Source organism: Somniosus microcephalus, unplaced genomic scaffold, assembly GCF_052327205.1.
Source record: "Somniosus microcephalus isolate GS21.2 unplaced genomic scaffold, FLI_Smic_1.0 unresolved_chr1, whole genome shotgun sequence".
Lineage (NCBI taxonomy): Eukaryota > Metazoa > Chordata > Chondrichthyes > Squaliformes > Somniosidae > Somniosus > Somniosus microcephalus.
This window is the reverse complement of record NW_028225179.1, coordinates 127637650-127658212: the sequence shown is the minus strand read 5'-3', so window position 1 is coordinate 127658212 and position 20563 is coordinate 127637650. Positions and strand designations below refer to the sequence as shown.

The following is a 20563-nucleotide window of genomic DNA, read 5'->3' as shown; positions in this document are numbered from 1 at the left end:
AGGCCTGGTCCGATGCTCTTAGCCTGGCACCCTGCCAACATTTCACTGTCTGAAGCTTGCACGTAACGAGTGGCCACTTGGGCATGGTGCCAGAGAGCTGCCCATCCCTGGGGAACCAGACCCCAGCAAGAGTCCCCAGATTCAGGAGAGGAGCGGAGCAATTTGGGGGATTTTGTTTTTGTAAAGCACTAAGTTGTCATACTTTGCTCTTGATGTTACTCCAGTTCTCCATTCCAGGTGTAAACAGGAACATGCCAAACCAGCGGATGTTCCCACTGAGCTCTGTACTGACGCTATTGTCACGCCTTTCCGCTACGTTAAAATCTGGGACGAGCTTAAAGCATTTGTGCCAGGTACGTGACCAGCCTGTCTCCTGCATGCAGGCGGTGAGCTGTAACTGAATTTGTTACATAGTGGTTATAGTGAGCTGTGGCTAAGTGGGTAGCACACTCGTCTGAGTCAAAGTACGTGGGTTCAAGTCCCACTCCGGGGACTTGAGCACAAGATCTAGGCTGACTCTTCCCCAGTGCAGTGCTGAGGGAGCGCTGCACTGTCGGAGGTGCCATCTTTAAGATAAGACATTAAACCGAGGGCCCGTCTGCTTTCTCGGGTGGACGTAGAAGGCCCCGTGGCACTCTTGTGAAGACGAGCAAGGGAGTTCTCCCTGGTGTCTGGGCCAATATTTATCCCTCAACCAACTGAAAAGCAGAATATCTGTTCATGATCACATTACAGTTTGTGGGAACTTGCTGTACAAAAATTGGTGGCTGCATTACCCAGTGTCGCACGCACTGACTGAGCTCTGTAGTAATGGACTGAGTGTGTCTAGTAACTGAGGGTGTGTCTCCCAGTACTGCACACGCACTGACTGAGCTCTGTAGTAATGGACTGAGTGTGTCGAGTAACTGAGGGTGTGTCTCCCAGTACTGCACACACAGTGAGTGAGCTTTGCAGTAATGGACTGTGAGTGTGTCGAGTAACTGAGGGTGTGTCTCCCAGTACTGCGCACACACAGTGAGTGAGCTCTGTAGTAATGGACTGTGAGTGTGTCTAGTAACTGAGGGTGTGTCTCCCAGTACTGCGCACACACAGTGAGCGAGCTCTGCAGTAATGGACTGAGTGTGTGTCTAGTAACTGAGGGTGTGTCTCCCAGTACTGCGCACACACAGTGAGCGAGCTTTGCAGTAAGGGAAAGTGAGTGTGTCTAGTAACTGAGGGTGTGTCTCCCAGTACTGCGCACACAGTGAGTGAGCTCTGCAGTAATGGACTGTGAGTGTGTCTAGTAACTGAGGGTATGTCTCCCAGTACTGCACACACACAGTGAGTGAGCTCTGTAGTAATGGACTGTGAGTGTGTCTAGTAACTGAGGGGGTGTCTCCCAGTACTGCACACACACAGTGAGCGAGCTCTGCAGTAAGGGAAAGTGAGTATCTCTACTAATTGAGGATCTGTGTCTTCCAGTTGAGGAGTTTCTGAAGCTGGACCCCAAGACAGCGCACCCACGGCTCGTCCTGTCCGAGGACCTCACCAGCGTGATTGACGGCGACAAACGTCGGGAGAACTCGCTCGTGCCCCATCGCTTCAACCATTGGCTCTGCGTCCTGGCCAGCAGCGGCTTCCTGTCGGGGCAGCACTACTGGGACGTGGAGCTGGGCAGCAACAACGCCTGCCTCATCGGGGTAACCAGTGCCTCCGCCGACCGCCTGACAACCAAACAGCTGACGCCGCAGGACGGGTACTGGGTGCTGGAGCTGCAGAATGGGAATCTGGTCAACGTCAACGCGCCCGGCACCCAGACCCTCCAACTCCGCCACAAGCCCCAGGTCATCCGCGTCTACCTGAACTACGAAGAGGGGCGGCTGTCCTTCTACGACACCGACAACCTATGTTGTATTTACACCTTGCAAGCGAAGTTCACGGAGAAGCTATATCCCCTCTTCAACCCTCACAACAAGAAGGAAGGCAAATCAGTGCCACTGAGGCTGTGTAATCGGATAGGATGCCAAAATTAATTTGCAGGGAAGGGTGGGGTGGGGTGGCGGGGGAAACTTGTGATGGTTCTTAAAGGGAAAGTCCCTTCTGTTGAATTGTAACATTACCCTCCGGCAGATTAATGAACCCCAATCAGTATTTTTTCTGATGTACTGGCCGGGAATTTTCACTTCGGTGCTTCTGGACCCGTCAGGATCTCGGGCTGATCAAATCTGCACCGTCACTCTGTTATCTTCCTATCACTAAATTTAAAGGTTGTAATATCGCAGGTTGGGGGGTGGGTGTGAGGGAGAGGAGGGGGTGCGGAATTTCCCCGTGTGCGCACCAGGCACACGGAGGCGGGAAATCCCGGCCACTACGTAGAGCAGTGGTTTATAAAATTAGTTCCCTGCAGCTGTGGGGGTTGAGGGATCCAAAAAAAAATAACAGCACAGGATCTGGGTTCCTCTGTGCGCCTGTTGTCTAGCGTTGGCCCCATGCTTCTGTGCCAGCGCCAGCAAGAGGTTTTCCGCGGGTGAGCGCACTGGTGTAGCAATCGCCCCCCACCTCTTGTGATGCCACGAGTGGAATTGGTGAGCCGTGACAGTGTCGGAATTCTCTGAGCACTGGCAGCAATGCAGATTTTACTTTCTGACCTCATGGACCCCAGACTGAAAACCACCACTGTACACAATTGGAGGGAGGGGGGACTTTTCTGAGGCCACGTGTCACCGGCGGAGCAGGGCCTTCTACGCAGCCCCTGATTTTCCACCTGCTGACGTTGATTATGGGGAAAAACGCAAGCGATGTATCCGTGACCTCTCCGATAAACCGTCCGCAAAGTTCTGGCGGTGGCAGGGGCCTCAGGGCAGGTCAACCCCGCCCCCGGCCACCAGCTCCCATGTGTCCTTCCCCCAAGCTCCATCTAACCTGAATCTTTAAAGCGTTAACACAGTAACAGAAGAGGAGATTTGCTAGAATGGAGTTTCCTTGATGTATGAAGCGAAGTATACTGCGGGCAGCAATAGAGGGCGCCCTGAGCTCACTTTTTAAGTAAATGGAAGGACCTTGAGTTAATCAGCTGAAAAATGCACACTCCCAAACTGGACTTCAGTGATGGTGGATGCAGGAGCCAAGTACAATTGGGTTGACGACAATGTGAAGACATAATAATTAATAATCTAATTATGTTTAGATCAGTTTTGCATTAGTTCTCCTCCTGTCCACTCCTGCAGAAAGCACTTTTTTCAAAGGCAACCCTTGGGTGAAAATAAGCACTAGACAAATAGGAGGGATTTACAGGGTGGTGTGCATTAGCTTAAACCTTTTTACCTCTGGGTCCTGCGTTTTAAACGAGGGCAAGCTGATGGGATGAAGGCTTTTTCTGCCCATTTGCCAGATGCTTTGTGAAGTGCATCTGGCAGACCTGATTGGCCAATCTGTAGGTAATGGGCCTACATCACTCCGCTGAGGCCTGCAGGCCACAGGATGACTGGTGTGGGTAATGGGGAGGGGGAGTGGTGATTGAAGAGTGACCCCCTGGTGGTGCTTTACTGAGATTTGAGGTGAAGTGCATTGTCGAGGCAGAGTGGAGGGAGCTTTAACCCTGTAAATAATTGTTTTATACTTGAAATGGGGGGAGTACCTGAAATGGGGAGAGTGCTCCATTCCCCAATATTAATATCCCTTGCCTTTATCCAGACGGGAGAAAATAATTATCAAAAGCTTTTTATGTCCCTACATAGTCAGTGCATTTGCTGGAAGTCTGAATGTGCCTTGATGACATTAGAGTCAGGAGATCAGAAGTCACTGCACAGACGGAGTCTTTGATGGTTCACTATCTACAGGTTGGTTCCAAACACTGGAGTTTGTGGGAGGTGGGTGGAGAATATTGAATGTAAGTAAGAAATTTGAAGTTTTGGTCAGCACTGGAAATTTGATCAAACATGTTGCTATTCAGAATGGTGATTTAATACATAAATCCATCTCGAGTTCGCTGCTTGTGTGTTAATACTTCTGTTACCGCTGGTGGTTAAGTAGAAGAAATAGTCATTCTGTTTCCACAGATGCATCAGAAGGAGAAAACTTCAACTGATGCTTGTTGTCCTGTTGAATAATTAACTTATTTTAAGCTCAATACCCATTGCAGTATTATAAGCAGCCAGTTTCAAAGAGAAATCGAGAAAGACTTGCATTTATAGAGCGCCTTTCACAACCTCAGGACGTCCCAAAATGCTTTACAGACATTGAAGTACATTCAAAGCCAGCCCTCCGACAGAGCTCTTTCTTCCTCGTACTCTCTTCTAACCCAGTTACGATTTTCTTCCTTGTGGAATTGTTCTGTTTTCTCCCCCCTTTCCTGAGTTATTCCCTCCACCAGGTATCTTCCTGAATAAAGCTTCCAGTCTCTTTATATAACCAAACCCGAAGAGATGCCTCAGTAAGTCGCAGGATGACTCTCCCACTTATTTATAATCCTCATCTACCCCCAAACTTCCCGGAAGGGACATCCCCATGGCAGTGTGGTTAGGATTGGGGCTCGCCAGTGGGTGCAGCCAACCTGTGCTGTGCCACAACACTACCGCCTCTGTGTGCAGGTAGTTACATTAGGTGGTATGAGCGAGACGCTACATTAACTTGAGTCTCAAGTGCAAAACAGTCAGAAACAATTCGGTATCTCCCTAGTTTTCTAAAAGCAGCTGTAATGTTGGGAGTTAATGGGTAGACTTGGGGTCCTGAATTGACCCGTTCTGCCTGAAAGCTGCTCAGCTGTCCGAGCACAGCCACTTCTGGACGTGTGAGAATTTGTGCTGCAAACTTTGCAAAGCGGTTTTCATGGTTGTTTTTTCCTGCGTTATGAAAATATTGATTGTAGAGACGGATGCGAAATGGCGCAAGGTGTCGTATCACAGAAGGATAGCATTGACCCAGCCGTGGACTGGGTAAAGACGTGGTGGAGGCAGCTACATGCCCCTTTTAAAGCAGCTTTCATTGCGATTGGTGGACTGCCAATCGTAGGTTTAGAATTGTGTGGCGCGAACCTACATCCGCAAGACTGAGGAGAGGAATATTTTTGATTGATAACACTACTGTGAAGCACTTTTGGACATTTTACTCCCTTAAAGGCACTTCATAAATGCAAGTTATTCAGCAGACACGCCAGACAGATACTGGGTCAGGCAAACTGAGGCAGCTGGTTAAAGACACTTTTTAACAATGGTGCGAGGAGGAAGTTTCAACGTACTCTGAACAGATGTACAGTCCCACCTGATATTGTAATAAACTCTCGATGAATGTCCGTTCCTTGTAGTTTTGAAGGGTTTCTTTGGAATGTTAAATAAAGTTTTCCTATCGAATGTAATTTATATTTCCCTCTGCGTCCGTTCATGTTTGTATTATGGCTGCCACTCCGAACCCCCCCCCCCCCCCCCCCCCACACTTTGCTCCCACTTTTCCTTTTCAGCCGTTTCTGCTTTCTCTTCATCCCATCTGGCCATGCCCCTTTTCAATCCCTTCATGTGAACAATGCCCGAAGGGGAGAACCTTTCGACATACTGGCACTGACTGAATTATGATATGGTGGTGGACCTATGAAGGCTTTTGATAGAGTAAATAAGGAGACACTTTTGCGAGTAAATAAAGTGAGCGAGAGACGGGGGGGGGGGAAGAGAGAGAGCGAGAGACTGGGGGGGGAAGAGAGAGCGAGAGTCTGGGGGAAGAGAGCGAGAGACTGGGGGGGAAGAGAGAGAGACGGGGGGAAGAGAGAGACTGGGGGGGGAAGAGAGAGAGACGGGGGGGAAGAGAGAGAGACGGGGGGGAAGAGAGAGAGACGGGGGGGAAGAGAGAGAGACGGGGGGGAAGAGAGAGAGACGGGGGGGAAGAGAGAGAGACGGGGGGGAAGAGAGAGAGACGGGGGGGAAGAGAGAGAGACGGGGGGAAGAGAGAGAGACGGGGGGAAGAGAGAGAGACGGGGGGAAGAGAGACGGGGGGAAGAGAGAGACGGGGGGAAGAGAGAGACGGGGGGAAGAGAGAGACGGGGGGAAGAGAGAGACTGGGGGGGAAGAGAGAGACTGGGGGGGAAGAGAGAGAGCTGGGGGGGAAGAGAGAGAGACGGGGGGGAAAGAGAGAGACGGGGGGGAAAGAGAGAGACTGGGGGGAAGAGAGAGACGGGGGGGAAGAGAGAGCGAGAGACGGGGGGAAGAGAGTGAGACGGGGGGAAGAGAGTGAGAGACGGGGGGGGAAAGAGAGTGAGAGACTGGGGGGGAAGAGAGTGAGAGACTGGGGGGGAAGAGAGTGAGAGACTGGGGGGGAAGAGCGAGAGACTGGGGGGGAAGAGAGCGAGAGACTGGGGGGGAAGAGAGCGAGAGACTGGGGGGGAAGAGAGCGAGAGACGGGGGGAAGAGAGCGAGAGACTGGGGGGGAAGAGAGCGAGAGACTGGGGGGGAAGAGAGCGAGAGACTGGGGGGGAAGAGAGCGAGAGACTGGGGGGGAAGAGAGCGAGAGATTGGGGGGGAAGAGAGCGAGAGATTGGGGGGGAAGAGAGCGAGCGACGGGGGGAAGAGAGAGCGAGAGACTGGGAGGAAGAGAGAGCGAGAGACTGGGGGGAAGAGCGACGGAGGAAGGGGAGGGGAAGGGTGAGGCAGGGGAGGGGAGAGAGACAGAGGGTGAGTGGTCGCTCCCGAGCCTCGCGCTCTCCCGCGCTCGCGCCCTCCCGAGCCCCGCCCCCCACCCGAACCGGCTTCAAGACCAGAGAGAGAGACGCTGCTGCGCAACCTACCGCGTGAGGCCTGGCCGGACTCAAGTCGAGCCCCGGGCGGAAGTTGACGCGCGCGCTTACTCCCGCCCCGCCCGCCTTTACTAAGATGGCGGCGGTGGCGACGCTCGGCTCAGGCCCGCCCCCTCCAGCCTTCACAAAGATGGCGGCGATCGCAGGCCTTTTGTTGATCGCGACGGTAGGTGCCTAGCTTGGGTGTGGTTGGGCAACAGAGGCCCAGGCTTCGAGGCCTGGAAAAACGGTGAAAGGTAGGAAAATTATAGAGGTTAGAGAAAAGATTTACAAATTAATTACCTTTTTTTAAAAACAATTTGTGTTTTAAAAGCAACTTATTTTTTTGCTTGAAATGTAGATTTGAAAAGAAACATGCAGAAAGTGGGAAAAAGAAATGAAGAGTTTGGAATTAAGATGGCGGCCACTCACCTCATTTCAGAATGATAAGGCCCGCCCGCACACACACCGATTGGTCAACCGTCAGGTCACTAAACTGTAGGATTGGTCAATCATCACGTCATTCAACTCTAGGATGGCCCGCCCGCGCACAATGAACCCGCCCGCACTCGATGCTAATGAGCGGAATTTTTAACGTTTTTTGGATATCGGCAGAATTTTTGTCAGACCAAAAAGTAAATATGCCTACAAGAGTCCCCTAATGATGAGCTTTCTTTTGATATAACATATATGTAGGTACGCTCTATAACTTTTGATTATATAGCCAGAGAGACATATAAAGAGAAACAGCTACTGTGTTAACCAGTGAGCAGGGTGAGCGGTTCAGCATTTTTCCCAGTTAGATTATTACATGGACTAAAGATGGGATAGAGTTTCTCGGTGAAAGTATCAGTGACCGTGTGCAGGTGAGACATGTCTTCAGCATTGTAAAATGACACCTGTCCTGCCTCATAGTCCAGGTAAACCCCTAGCTTCCAAGGCTTCATTTCAACAGGAATGATGGTATGTTTAATGGTTGATGCTCTGTAATCATTCTCATTAAATAAACCTATGACCCAGTATCCATTTGAAGGTATAGTTAGGATGTCTTCCTTCCTGTTGACAGACTCGCCACAGACACCTATAACCCACTGAGACTTGTTTCCAAGACCCACCTCCCAGTAGTGTCTCCCTGATGTGAAACTCAGTGAGCTCAAAACATACAAGTATTCATCAAATCTTTCCGGTGGCTCAGGAAGATCTTGCTCCTCGTCTTGCTCTTCATTGCCGTGCTTCACACTCGTCAGATCCTGGGACAAGATGAGTTGTTGGTTTACGGTCACTGAGTCCAGTGTTAGAGATGCGGGGACTGAAACAAAACATGAATGGGAAGCTATTACTATAAGAAAACAAGGAATGAATCACGAGAGGTGTACAGACAGTGTTGGGCCATCACCACTTTCCTCAGCCCAGGAACTGTGCAGCCCCAGGGACCGGGCGTCTGAAGAGATTTCTCACCTTTGAACTCTCACTGTTCCCTCAGCCCTATATACACAGTGCAGATTTTCATCAATCTGTTTAAAATAAAGATCTTGCTGCAGGACAAGGCCTCATTGACCATAAGAACATAAAAAATAGGAGCAGGAGTAGGCCATTCGAGCCTGCTCCGCCATTCAATGAGATCATGGTTGATCTTCTGCCTCAACTCCATTCACCGGCCCTATCGCCATATCCCTTGATGCCTTTACTAGTCAGAAATTTATCGACTTCTGTTTTGAATATACCCAATGATTGAGCCTCCACAGCCCTCTGGGGTAGAGAATTCCAAAGATTCACCACCCTCTGTGTGAAGAAATTTCTTCTCATCTCAGTCCTGAATGGCCCATCCTTTATCTTGAGGCTGTGGCCCCTGGTTCTAGACTCCCCAGCCAAGAAAAACATTCTCCAAGCATCCATCCTATCAAGCCCTGTAATAATTTTGTATGCTTCAATGAGATCCCCTCTCATTCTTCTGAATTCAAGAGAATACAGGCCTAGTTTACTCAATCTCTTCTCGTACGACAGTCCCGCCATCCCAGGAATCAATCTCGTGAACCTTCGTTGCACTCCCTCTATGGCAAGTATATCCTTCCTTAGGTAAGGAGACCAAAATTGTACACAGTACTCTAGGTGTGGTCTCACCAAGGCCCTATATAATTGGAATAAGACTTCTTTACTCCTGTACTCAAATCCTCTTGTAATGAAGGCCAGCATACCATTTGCCTTCCTAATGGCTTGCTGCACCTGCACATTCACTTTCAGTGACTCATGTACAAGGTCACCCAGGTCCCTTTGAGCATCTGCATTCCCCAATCTTTCACCATTTAGGAAATACTCTGCCTTTCTGTTTTTTCTACCAAAGTGGATAACTTCACATTTATCCACATTATATTCCATCTGCCATGTTCTCGCCCACTCACTGAGCCTGCCGAGATCCCCTTGAAGTTTCTTCGCAACTGACACTGCCACCTAGCTTTGTATCATCAGCAAATTTGGAACTGTTACATTTAGTCCCCTCATCCAAATCATTGATATAGATTGTGAATAGCTGGGGCCTAAGCACCGATCCTTGCGGTACCCCATTAGTCACAGCCTGCCATCATGAAAAAGACATAGAAACATAGAAGAATAGGAGCAGGAGTAGGCCATTCAGCCCCTCGAGCCTGCTCCGCCATTTAATGAGATCATGGCTGATCATCCAAATTCAGTACCCTATCGCTGCTTTCTCCCCATATCCCTTGACCTGTATAGCCTCAAGAAATATATCCAACTCCTTCTTGAATATATTTAATGAATTGGCCTCAACTGCCCTGTGTGGCAGAGAATTCCACAGGTTCACCACTCTCTGGGTGAAGAAATTCCTCCTCATCTCAGTCCTAAATGGCTTACCCCGTATCCTTAGACTGTGACCCCTGGTTCTGGACTTCCCTGCCATCGGGAACATTCTTCCTGCATCTACTCTGTTTAGTCCTGTTAGAATTTTATAAGTTTCAATGAGATCCCCTCTCATTCTTCTAAACTCTAGCGAATATAAGCCTAATCGACCCAATCTCTCCTCATACATCATTCCTGCCATCCCAGGTATCAGTCTGGTGAATCGTCGCTGCACTCTCTCCATGGCAAGAACATCCTCAGATAAGGCGACCAAAACTGCACACAATACTCAAGGTGTGGTCTCACCAAAGCCTTGTACAATTGCAGCAAGACTTCCTTGCTCCTGTATTCAAATCCTCTCGCTATGAAGGCCAACATACCACTTGCCTTCTTAACCACCTGCTGCACCTGCATGCTTACCTTCAGCGACTAGTGCACAAGGACACCCAGGTCTCATTGCACTTCCCCTTTTCCCAATCTATTGGCGTTCAGATAATAATCTGCCTTCCTGTTTTTGCCACCGAAGTGGATAACCTCACATTTATCCACATTATACTGCATTTGCCATGCTTCTGCCCAATCACCCAACCTGTCCAAATCATACTGGAGTTTCTCGGCATCCTCCTCACAGCACACACGCCCACCCAGCTTTGTGTCGTCTGCGAACTTGGAGATATTACATCTAGTTCCCTTGTCTAGATCATTAATATATATTGTGAATAGCTGGGGTCCTAGCACCGATCCCTGCGGTACCCCACTAGTCACTGCCTGCCACTCGGAAAAAGACCCGTTTATTCCAACTCTTTGCTTCCTGTCTGCCAACCAGTTCTCTATCCAAGACAGTACCTTACCCCCAATCCCATGTGCTTTAACTTTACATGCTAATCTCTTATGCGGGACCTTATTGAAAGCCTTCTGAAAGTCCAAATACACCACATCCACTGGTTCTCCCTTATCTATTCTACCAGTTACATCCTCAAAAAATTCCAGTAGATTAGTCAAGCACCTTTTGTAAATCCATGTTGACTTTGTCCGATCCTGTCATTGTTTTCCAAGTGCATTGCTATTACATCTTTTATAATGGACTCTAGCATTTTCCCCACTACCGATGTCAGGCTTACCAGTCTATAATTCCCCATTTTCTCTCTACCACCCTTCTGAAATAGTGGGGTTACATTAGCTATCCTCCAATCCATGGGAACTGTTCCAGAATCTATAGAGACCCGTTTATCCCTACTCTTTGTTTTCTGTCTGTTAACCAATTCTCAATCCATGCTAGTATATTACCGCCATTTCCATGTGCCCTAATTTTGTTCACCAACCTCTTGTGTGGAACCTTATTGAAGGCCTTCTGAATATCCAGATACACCACATCTACCGGTTCCCCTTTGTCTACTCCACTAGTTACATCCTCAAAGAACTCCAATAGATTTGTCAAACAGGATTTCCCTTTCATAAATCCATGTTGACTCTGCCCAATCTTAATATTAGTTTCTAAGTGCCCAGTTATTGCATCCTTTATAATAGATTCCAGCATTTTCCCAACTACTGATGTGAGGCTAACAGGTCTGTAGTTCCCTGTTTTCTCTCCCTCCTTTCTTAAATAGCAGGGTTACATTTGCTATCCTCCAATCTGCAGGAACCATTCCAGAATCTATAGAATTTTGGAAGGTGACAACCAATGCATCCACTATTGCAATGGCCACCTCCTTCAAAACCCTAGGATGTAGGTCATCTGGTCCTTGGGATTTATCGACTTTTAGTCCCATTAATTTTGCTCATACTCTTTTGTGACTAATAATTTCTTTAAATTCCTCATTCTCGTCACACCCTTGGTTTTCTCGTATTTCTGAGAGGTTTTTTGTGTCTTCCTCCTTGAAGACAGAAACAAAGTATTTATTTAATTTCTCAGCCATTTCCTCATTCCCCATTATAAAGTCTCCCATCTCTGACTGTAAAGGACCTACATTTACTTTCGCCAGTCTTTTCCTTTTCACATACCTATGGAAGCTTTTACAATCCGTTTTTATATTTTTCGCTAGTTTGTGCTCATATTCAGAAGCTATAGGATCTCTGTCTCCCTCCCTGAGCCCAGCCTGCTGTATTCTGGCACTTTTGGGGCACTGCTGCCGACCTTTCTAATGGCTGAATGGGACTGAAGAGGTGATAGTTCTATTTCCGTCTACACAGCAGCCAATGGGGAGCCTGGAAACATGGTCAGTTATTCTGCGAACCACGGAGCGAAATCATTTATTCTGCGAACCACGGAGCTAAATCATCTCACTGGCCACTCCACCCACTCATGACCTGGGGCAAATTCAGCCCAAGAATTTACCACACCACTCTCGAAGCATGTACAAGATGGCACCCAGGCCTGTCTGGGGAGAGGCAAATGGCAAGTCATTTGAACTGGCCTCCCTCCTCGCTTGTACTAATTCACATTACAATTAAATAACAAGGGATAACTTCTAATTGTTAGCTGTGGTTCAGTTGCTGGTGCTAACGCCTCTTGAGTCAGAAGGTTGTACCCCTTCCCTACAAAGAGGGGCCGAATGTCTGTATGTGCACCTTAGACTGCAGCCTTTCCCGCCTGCAGCATAAGCTAGCTGGTCGGTGTCCAGCCATGGCTCAGTGGGTAGCACTCTCTCCTCTGAGCCAGAAGTCCCACTCCAGAGACTTGAGCACATAAATCTAGGCTGACACTCCCAGTGCAGTGCTGAGGGAGTGCTGCACTGCCGGAGGTGCCGTCTTTCGGATGCATTAACAGTGCTTCTATTTGCTGGCTTGTCCTTCTAAATTTTGTGGGCCTTGTAATTTGGAAAAGGGTTATTCTTGGTGCTGTTGCCTCATCAGGATAAATCCAAAATCAGAACACAAAGAACTGTTAGGGCTAGAATTTCCCAGGGCCGTGGAGGCGGGAATGGAGGCGTGTGGGGTGTTAAAATCGCGAAATCATGGGGCACAAACCCATCCCGCCTCCATGCCCGTTTCCCAGGAGGCGGGTACCTGACCTGTGCTGGGAGCCGCCTCCCTGAGGCGGGAAGGGGATTAGTGCCAATGAACTGCCTGTTAACAGGTAGATAACAGGCAGTTTTTAGCCTAACCCCTATTTTTATCCCTGAAGTGTGGGCTTCCCGACAGCTCCAAACCATGGCAAGTTAGCGAGGCGGACCGTCGGGCTGAAGGACTTGGAGGGTTCAAGATGTCCGGTGTTCAGGTGAGTGATGGGTGCATGAGTGCAGAGGTAATTGTGTTCGGTGTGTGTAAAGTGTTTAAATAAGTTTTACTTACCTTTACAGCCTTCCTTCCTTCAGGTCTCGGGAGTCCCTCATCTCACTGGCACAGAAAGCAGAATGGCCGCGAGCTGTCAAAAGTTGCAGCATTCTGCTTTCTGTTCTGGAGAGATCTCTAAATCAGCCTGAGAGGAAGGAATTCACTTAGAGTACAGATTGTCTGTGTTTGACAGCTTCAAGGAGCTGTCAAACGCTGATATTTCATCTGTCAAAAGCTCTTGACAGATGAAATGTCAATCTGTGACGTCACCTGTTGCCGGGTGGCCCTTAATTGGCTTGCTGAGCCCACTGGGCGGGCTCAACAAGGTCAATCAAGGGAAAATCGAGTGGGTTGGCCACAACTCGATGGAGGCGGGACTACAACCCCAAAAGTGGGAGTCCCGCCTCCTACTCGCCTCCATTGATAAAATCCAGCCCTTAGTCTCAGCAACTTGAGATATAGGCAAATTAATGGGACTTAAACTTTATGTAGAGCTCCCCAAGGCTCTAATGTAGACACCTGTGCAACCCATCAAGACAGGAAACATGGATCACTGCTCAGTCTAACCCACTAATTTTGCTTCTATTCTGGCCTGATTCAGACATCTTGGGCCTGATTTTGTGGATTGTGTGGGAAATGGTCGGATTCCCCGAATGTGGGGTTCTGACCCACAAAAAAATGGGTCAGCCAGCTGCACACAATTTTCCCTCAAGTGGCCAATTAATTTCCAGCATGTGGACAGCCTTGCTAATTGTCCATTTCTAGTCAGAAAGCCCCACAGTATGATGTCATCATTCGTGGTGCTTTCAAGGTTTACAGCAAGCATTGCTTCCTCTGTTGGCTTCCAAACGAACCATACAGGATGGCAGAGGAGCCTGCAGCAGCTGTGGCCAGTGCCAGACCCCAAGCTGCCTCCAAATTCGACGAAGCTTCACTGCAGGCATTATTGGATGGGGTTAGGGCCCACAGGGAGGTCCTCTTCCCTAGGTCAGGCAGGAAGAGGCCTCCCACTGAGACCAAGGCTGCATGGATGCAGGTGTCAGCAGATGTCAACTCGAATGTGCATGTAACCTTGGCATCACATCTCTAACTCCTTCCTCTACTCCCCCACAGGACCATCCAGAGCCCCCGTCCTCACTGTGGAGGAGGAAGAGGCTGTGCAGCCAGACTCCTCAGAGGAAGCTCCAACCTCCTGAGGACGCAGCGTCAGCAAAAGTAAGCGCACCCAGCACCAGTGCAGACACTCACACTTCGGGGGGACCTTTGGGACATAGAGTAGTGTTGTCACCTGGTGTTTCACAGCTCACAAGTGAGCCTCAGCAGATTCTGGAGACAGGGACAGCAGTGGAGAGTCCTCGTCAGAGGGCGCAGGACTCTGCCAGCTCAGCTCAGCTGCACTGCATGTCGACCCTTTGCCTCTGGGTCCATCCGCAAGAGAAGAGGTGATGGATCTCCATGCACAGATGCAGGAGTCTCTGGCAGGTTTTGTCTCCAGGGTCGCTGCGAGTGTGGAGCGAATGGAGGAGTCCATAGCGACCATGAGCAGAGCCTTTGTGGAGTCATTGGCGCAGGAACGCATCACCATGGAAAGGTTGGCAACCTCCATGGAGGAGATGACTCGCCAGGGTACGGAAAACATGGTGAGTGCTCATAAGAGAATGACATCTCTTGAGGAGCGTTGGCCATCTATTGAACAGAGAAACCAGACCTTCATGGAAGTCCTTCTGAGTAGGACTGCCAGTGCAGATACGGGTCCCCATGGCCCCCTAAAGCGCAGCAAGATGCTCTCAACCCACTTCCAAGCGCTGGCCCCTTCTGGCCTGTGCAACTTCAGGTGAGTGAGCAGCAGCCTGGTGCTCCTGGTGCTCATCCTGCTGTTCCTGGTTCTGCTGCTGCCGCCTCTGCTGCTGGAGATCCTCTAATGGCAAGAAGGGAAGGTGTAATGAAATTTGTTTGTCTTGCCTGTATTCGTTTTGCACTCATGTATATTACCCTCCCCCACACGGTGTATAGTTTCACTTCCTCTTCCGTGACTAACCTGGAAGGTTCCAGGTCTTGGCTCTTGGCTCCACCCCTGACTTCTCTTACTGAAAGATCCCAGGATCTGTATGACTCATTCCTGTGAGCCAGTCAGTGTGTTGAGATGTTAGCTCTGATCTTAGTGATTAAAAGCCAACTTGTTAAAGTCTATAACTTCTAGTTTTGTGGTTATCGAAGGCACGTCAATTTTAATCACTAAAGAATACTAGGATGGATCGACTCCTAAAACCAGAGTGTCTGGACTTGGATCCACATTCTGCTGAAGCATCAAATCAATTTGGACACTGGCTCAAATGCTTCGAACTCTTCGCGAGGGCCTCATCCGCTAGCGAGGTAGATAAACTGAGTCTACTGACTACTCGCGTTAATCATTGGATTTATTCGTTCATCCGGGACGCCACCTCTTACACGGAGGCCATCACTATCCTGAAGGCCCAATACCAGAGGCCAGTAAACGAAGTGTACGCCAGACATCTGCTGGCTACACGCAGGCAGCGACCTGAGGAATCAATGGACGATTTCTTACAGGGCCTAAAGGACTTGGTCCGGGACTGTAACTGCAAGGCCGTGACGGCCAACGTGTACTCTGACGAATTGGTCCGCGATTCCTTCATCACGGGCCTCAAATCGAATTATATCCAGCAGAGACTGCTGGAGAAGGAGGTCCTGGACTTAAAAAAGGCAGTGGCCACTGCGCGATCGCTGGACGTGGCCCAGAAAAACTCTGACTCTTATTCTTCCGGCCATGCGGCTCTCACCGCCTCGTGCGCGCCGAGCGGGCCGCCATCTTGGAATCAGCCATCTTCCCCATCCAGGTCTCAGACCAGCTCTACACCGCCGGAGTCCCCACACAGAAGTTCACCCAGGAGTCCTACTACAGCGGCAATGTCTCGAGGCCCGAATCCAGCAGAAAAGAGATTGAACTTACATTTATTTATATATATATATATATATTATGTTTATACACATTATACATTTCACGACCTCAGGACGTCCCAAAGTGTTTCACAGCTAATGAAATACTATTGAAGTGTAGTCATTGTTGTAATGTAGGGAAACGTGGCAAACAATTTGCGCACAGCAAGGTCCCGCAAACAGCAATGGGAGAAAGGGCAGATAATCTGTTTTAGCAACGTTGGTTCAGGGATAAATGTTGGCCAGGACATCAGGGAGAACTCTCCTGCTCTTCTTCAAATGGAATCTTTTACATGCACCTGAGAGGGCAGGTTCAGCGTCTCATCCAAAAGACAGCACCTCTTGATAGTGCAGCGCTCCTCAGTACTGCACTGGAGTGTCAGCCTAGATTATGTGCTCAAGTCTCTGGCGTGGAACTTGAACACACGACATTCCGACTCACCAAAAGTGGGTGAATTTCTTTGGGGGTTCTTCTGCTCGTCCAAGGAAAGCTCAGCTGAAGGGCCACTGAGTTTACACTCCTAGATTCCCCAGCTGATATCCTCACCAAATGCCTGTCCAACTCCCTCTTAACAACAACTTGCATTTATATAGTGCCTTTAACGTAGTAAAGCACTTCACAGGAGCATTACCAAACAGAATTTGACTCTTTCTCTCGACATATTCATGACCCCTAGTTTTGGACACCCCCACAGATGGAAACATCCTCTCTACATTTAGCCGACCAAACCCCTTCATAATTTTAAAGACCTCTATCAGGTCACCTCTCAGTCTTCTCTGTCCTGATTGTTGTACCCTCTCAGTTCTGGGATCATCCTTGTAAATGGTACTTTTGTAACCCTTGACCCCCCAAAGCTTGTTTCCCACAGCAGCAGCTGATAACTTATTATTGTGGAAAGAAACTTCCCTACACCCCCAGATTGTTCCCTCATCTCCTTAACGTGCAGTCAGCTCGACACTGTCTAGGACAAAGCAGGCTGCTCGATTGGCAGCCCATCCACCACCTTAAACAGCTACTCCCTCCGTGGCTGCAGTGTGTACTATGTACAGGATGCACTGCAACAATTTGCCGAGGCTTGTTCAACATCACCTCCCTTTACCGAGTAAAGCTCCCTCGACACTGTACCAACAAACACTCACAGGGCTGGTACAGCATCAACCACCTAGAAGGACAAGAGCAGCAGGGGCATGGGAACACCATCATCTCCAAGTTACCCTCTAAGTCACGCACCATCCTGACATGGATATATATAACCATTACTTCATCGTCGCTGGGTCAAAATCTTGGAACTCCCTATTGTGGGAGTACCTTCACCACACGGACTACAAGCGGTTCAAGAAGGCGGCTCACCACCACCTTCTCAAAGGCAACTAGAGATGAGCAATAAATGCCGGCCTTACCAGCGATGCCCATATCCCAAGAATTAGTTTTTAAAAGAGTTTGGGGAACAGTTCCACAGCCAATGATCACTTGTTGGTCCCTTGTCCAAGTGGCCACTTTTCATGTGTGAGCCTGGACAGTGAGTAAGACTGGACAGTGGACACTGTGTGAGACGTCAGAGCCAAGCCCCTATCCTGTCCTCAACTGGGAATTAGGATGGATCGGTATTGTGGCGCCCCTGGCGGCAGGGATTGGTAGTACAGTGCCGTGGCGCCCCCCCCCCCCCCCGGCGGCAGGGATTGGTAGTACAGCACTGTGGTGCCCCTGGTGACAGTGATCGGTACTACAGTGCTGTGGCGCCCCTGGTGTCAGGGATCGGTACTACAGTGCCATGGCGCCCCTGGTGGCAGGGATCGGTACTACAGTGCCGTGGCGCCCCAGGTGGCAGGGATCGGTACTACAGTGCTGTGGCGCCCCTGGTGGCAGTGATCGGTAATACAGTGCCGTGGCGCCCCTGGTGGCAGTGATTGGTACTATAATGCTGTGGCACCCCTGGTGACAGTGATCAGTACTACAGCGCCATGGCGCCCCTGGTGATAGTGTTCGGTACTACAGCACCGTGGCGCTCCTGATCTCAGGAATTAGTACTACAGTGCTGTGGTGCCCCTGGTGACAGTGATCGGTATTACAGCGCCGTGGCAGCCCTAGTGGCAGGGATCGGTAATACAGTGTCGTGGCGCACCCCTGGTGTCAGGGATCGGTACTACAGTGCTGTGGCGCCCCTGGTGACAGTGATTGGTACTACAGCACTGTGGCACCCCTGGTGGCAGGGGTCAGCACTACAGCGCCACGGCGCCCCCTTGGTGGCAGGGATTAGTATTATAGTGGCGTGGTGCACCTGGTGGCTGGGATCGGTACTACAGCGCCATGGGCCCCTTGGTGGCGGGGATCAGTACTACAGTGCCATGGCCCCCGTGGCGGCAGGGATCACTACTACAGCGCCATGGCCCTCCTCAATCGCCTTCTCCCAGTGGCTGAAGAGCTCCTCCCAGAGTCGCAATGCAGATTACGCCCACTAAGGGGCACAAGGGACATGATCTTCACCACGCGTCAATTACAAGAGAAATGCAGGGCACAGCACCAACCATTCTACATGGCCTTCTTTGACCTCACAAAGGCATTCGACACTGTCAACCGTGAGGGATTATGGAGTGTCCTCCTCAAATTCGGCTGCCCTCAAAAGTTTGTCACCATCCTCCGCCTGCTTCACGACGACTTGCAAGCCGTGATCCTGACCAACGGTTCCACCACACACCCAATTCATGTACGGACCGGGGTCAAGCAAGGCTGTGTCATCGCACCAACGCTCTTCTCGATATTCCTTGCTGCAATGCTCCACCTCACCCTCAGTAAGCTCCCCGCTGGAGTGGAACTAATTTACAGAACAAATGGGAAACTGTTCAACTTCCGTCGCCTCCAGTCCAGATTCAAGGTCGTCCCATCGTCGAATTACAGTATGCAGACGACGCTTGCGTCTGCGCTCACTCGGAGGTCGAACTCCAAACCATCGTCAACACCTTCACTGAAGCATACGAGAGCATGGGCCTTAAACTAAACATCCATAAGACAAAGGTCATCTACCAACCTGCCCCCACCACAAAGTACTGCCCCCCAATTCTCAAAATCCACGACAAGGCCTTGGACAACGTGGACCACTTTCCATACCTCGGGGGCCTACTGTCAACAAGGGCAGACGTCGATGACGAAGTCCAACGCCACCTTCAGTGTGCCAGTGCAGCCTTCGGTTGCCTGAGGAAGAGAGTGTTTGAAGACCAGGACCTCAAACCCAACACCAAGCTCATGGTCTACAGAACAGTAGTGATACCCGCCCTCCTGTATGGCTCAGAGATATGGACCATGTACAGCAGGCACCTCAAAGCAATGGAGAGGTACCACCAACGCTGCCTCCACAAGATCCTGCAAATCCATTGGCAGGATAGGCGTACCAACGTCAGTGTTCTTGCTCAGGCCAACATCCCCAGCATCGAAGCTTTGACCACGCTCGATCAGCTCCGATGGACGGGTCACATCGTCTGCATGCCTGATACGAGACTCCCAAAACAAGCGCTCTACTCTGAGCCCCGACATGGCAAGAGAGCCCCAGGTGGGCAGAGGAAACACTTCAAGGACACCCTCAAAGCGTCCTTGAAAAAGCGCAACATCCCTGGGAATCCCTGGCCCAAGACCGCACAAAGTGGAGGAGAAGCATCCGGGAAGGCGCCAAACACCTCGAGTCTCTTCGTCAGGAGCAAGCGCAAGCCAAGCGCAAGGAGCGCACGTCAACCCAAGCACCCCACCCACCCGCCCCTTCAACCACCGTCTGCCCCACCTGTGACATAGAAACATAGAAACTAGAAACAGGGAAGATAGGAGCAGGAGTAGGCCATTCAGCCCCTCGAGCCTGCTCCGCCATTCAATAAGATCATGGCTGACCATCCAAATTCAGTACCCTGTTCCTGCCTTCTCTCCATATCCCTTGATCCCTTTAGCCTTAAGAAATATATCCAACTCCTTCTTGAATATATTTAATGAATTGGCCTCCACTGCCTTCTTTGGCACAGAATTCCCCAGGTTCACCACCCTCTGGGTGAAGAAATTCCTCCTCATCTCTGTCCTAAATGGCTTACCCCTTATCCTTAGACTGTGACCCCTGGTTTTGGACTCCCCGACCATCGGGAACATCCTTCCAGCATCTAGTCTGTCTAGTCCTGTTAGAATTTTATAAGTTTCGATGAGATCCCCTCTCATTCATCTAAACTCCAGCGAGTACAAGCCCAATCGACCTCATACGTCATTCCTGCCATCCCAGGTATCAGCCTGGTGAATCTTCACTGAACTCCTTCCATGGCAAGAACATCCTTCCTCAGATAAGGCGACCAAAACTGCACACAATACTCAAGATGTGGTCTCACCAAGGCCCTGTACAACTGCAGCAAGACATCCTTGTTCCTGTACTCAAACCCTCTCACTACGAAGGCCAACATACCATTTGCCTTCTTAACCGCCTGTTGCACCTGCATGCTTACTTTCAGCGACTGGTGCACAAGGACGCCCAGGTCTCGTTGCACTTCCCCTTCTCCCAATCTATTGCCATTCAGATAATAATCTGCCTTCCTGTTTTTGACACCAAAGTAGATAACCTCGCATTTATCCACATTATATTGCATCTGCCATGCTTCTGCCCAATCACCCAACCTGTCCAAATCATACTGGAGTTTCTCGGCATCCTCCTCACAGCACACACGCCCACCCAGCTTTGTGTCATCTGCAAACTTGGAGATATTACATCTAGTTCCCTCGTCCAG

At 49.9% G+C, this 20563-nt stretch overlaps 2 protein-coding genes across 2 annotated transcripts in view; one reads left to right on the top strand and one right to left on the bottom strand.

The window, feature by feature from the left end:
* LOC147095835 (zinc-binding protein A33-like) overlaps positions 1-5336 on the top strand; it is a 28306-nt gene extending 22970 nt beyond the window's left edge. The window contains exons 6-7 of the mRNA XM_085974839.1: positions 238-353; positions 1462-5336. Coding sequence (XP_085830965.1) covers positions 238-353; positions 1462-2012 — 667 coding nt within the window. The 3' untranslated portion in view covers positions 2013-5336. The remainder of the gene's footprint in view (positions 1-237; positions 354-1461) is intronic.
* Positions 5337-7494: 2158 nt separating this feature from the next.
* LOC147095834 (E3 ubiquitin-protein ligase TRIM39-like) lies at positions 7495-13467 on the bottom strand. Its single transcript, XM_085973725.1, has 2 exons — positions 13455-13467; positions 7495-8045 (listed from the first exon to the last, which is right to left on the bottom strand). The coding sequence occupies exons 1-2, from the start codon at positions 13465-13467 to the stop codon at positions 7495-7497; spliced, it is 564 nt and encodes a 187-aa protein (XP_085829851.1).
* Positions 13468-20563: the final 7096 nt, after the last annotated feature.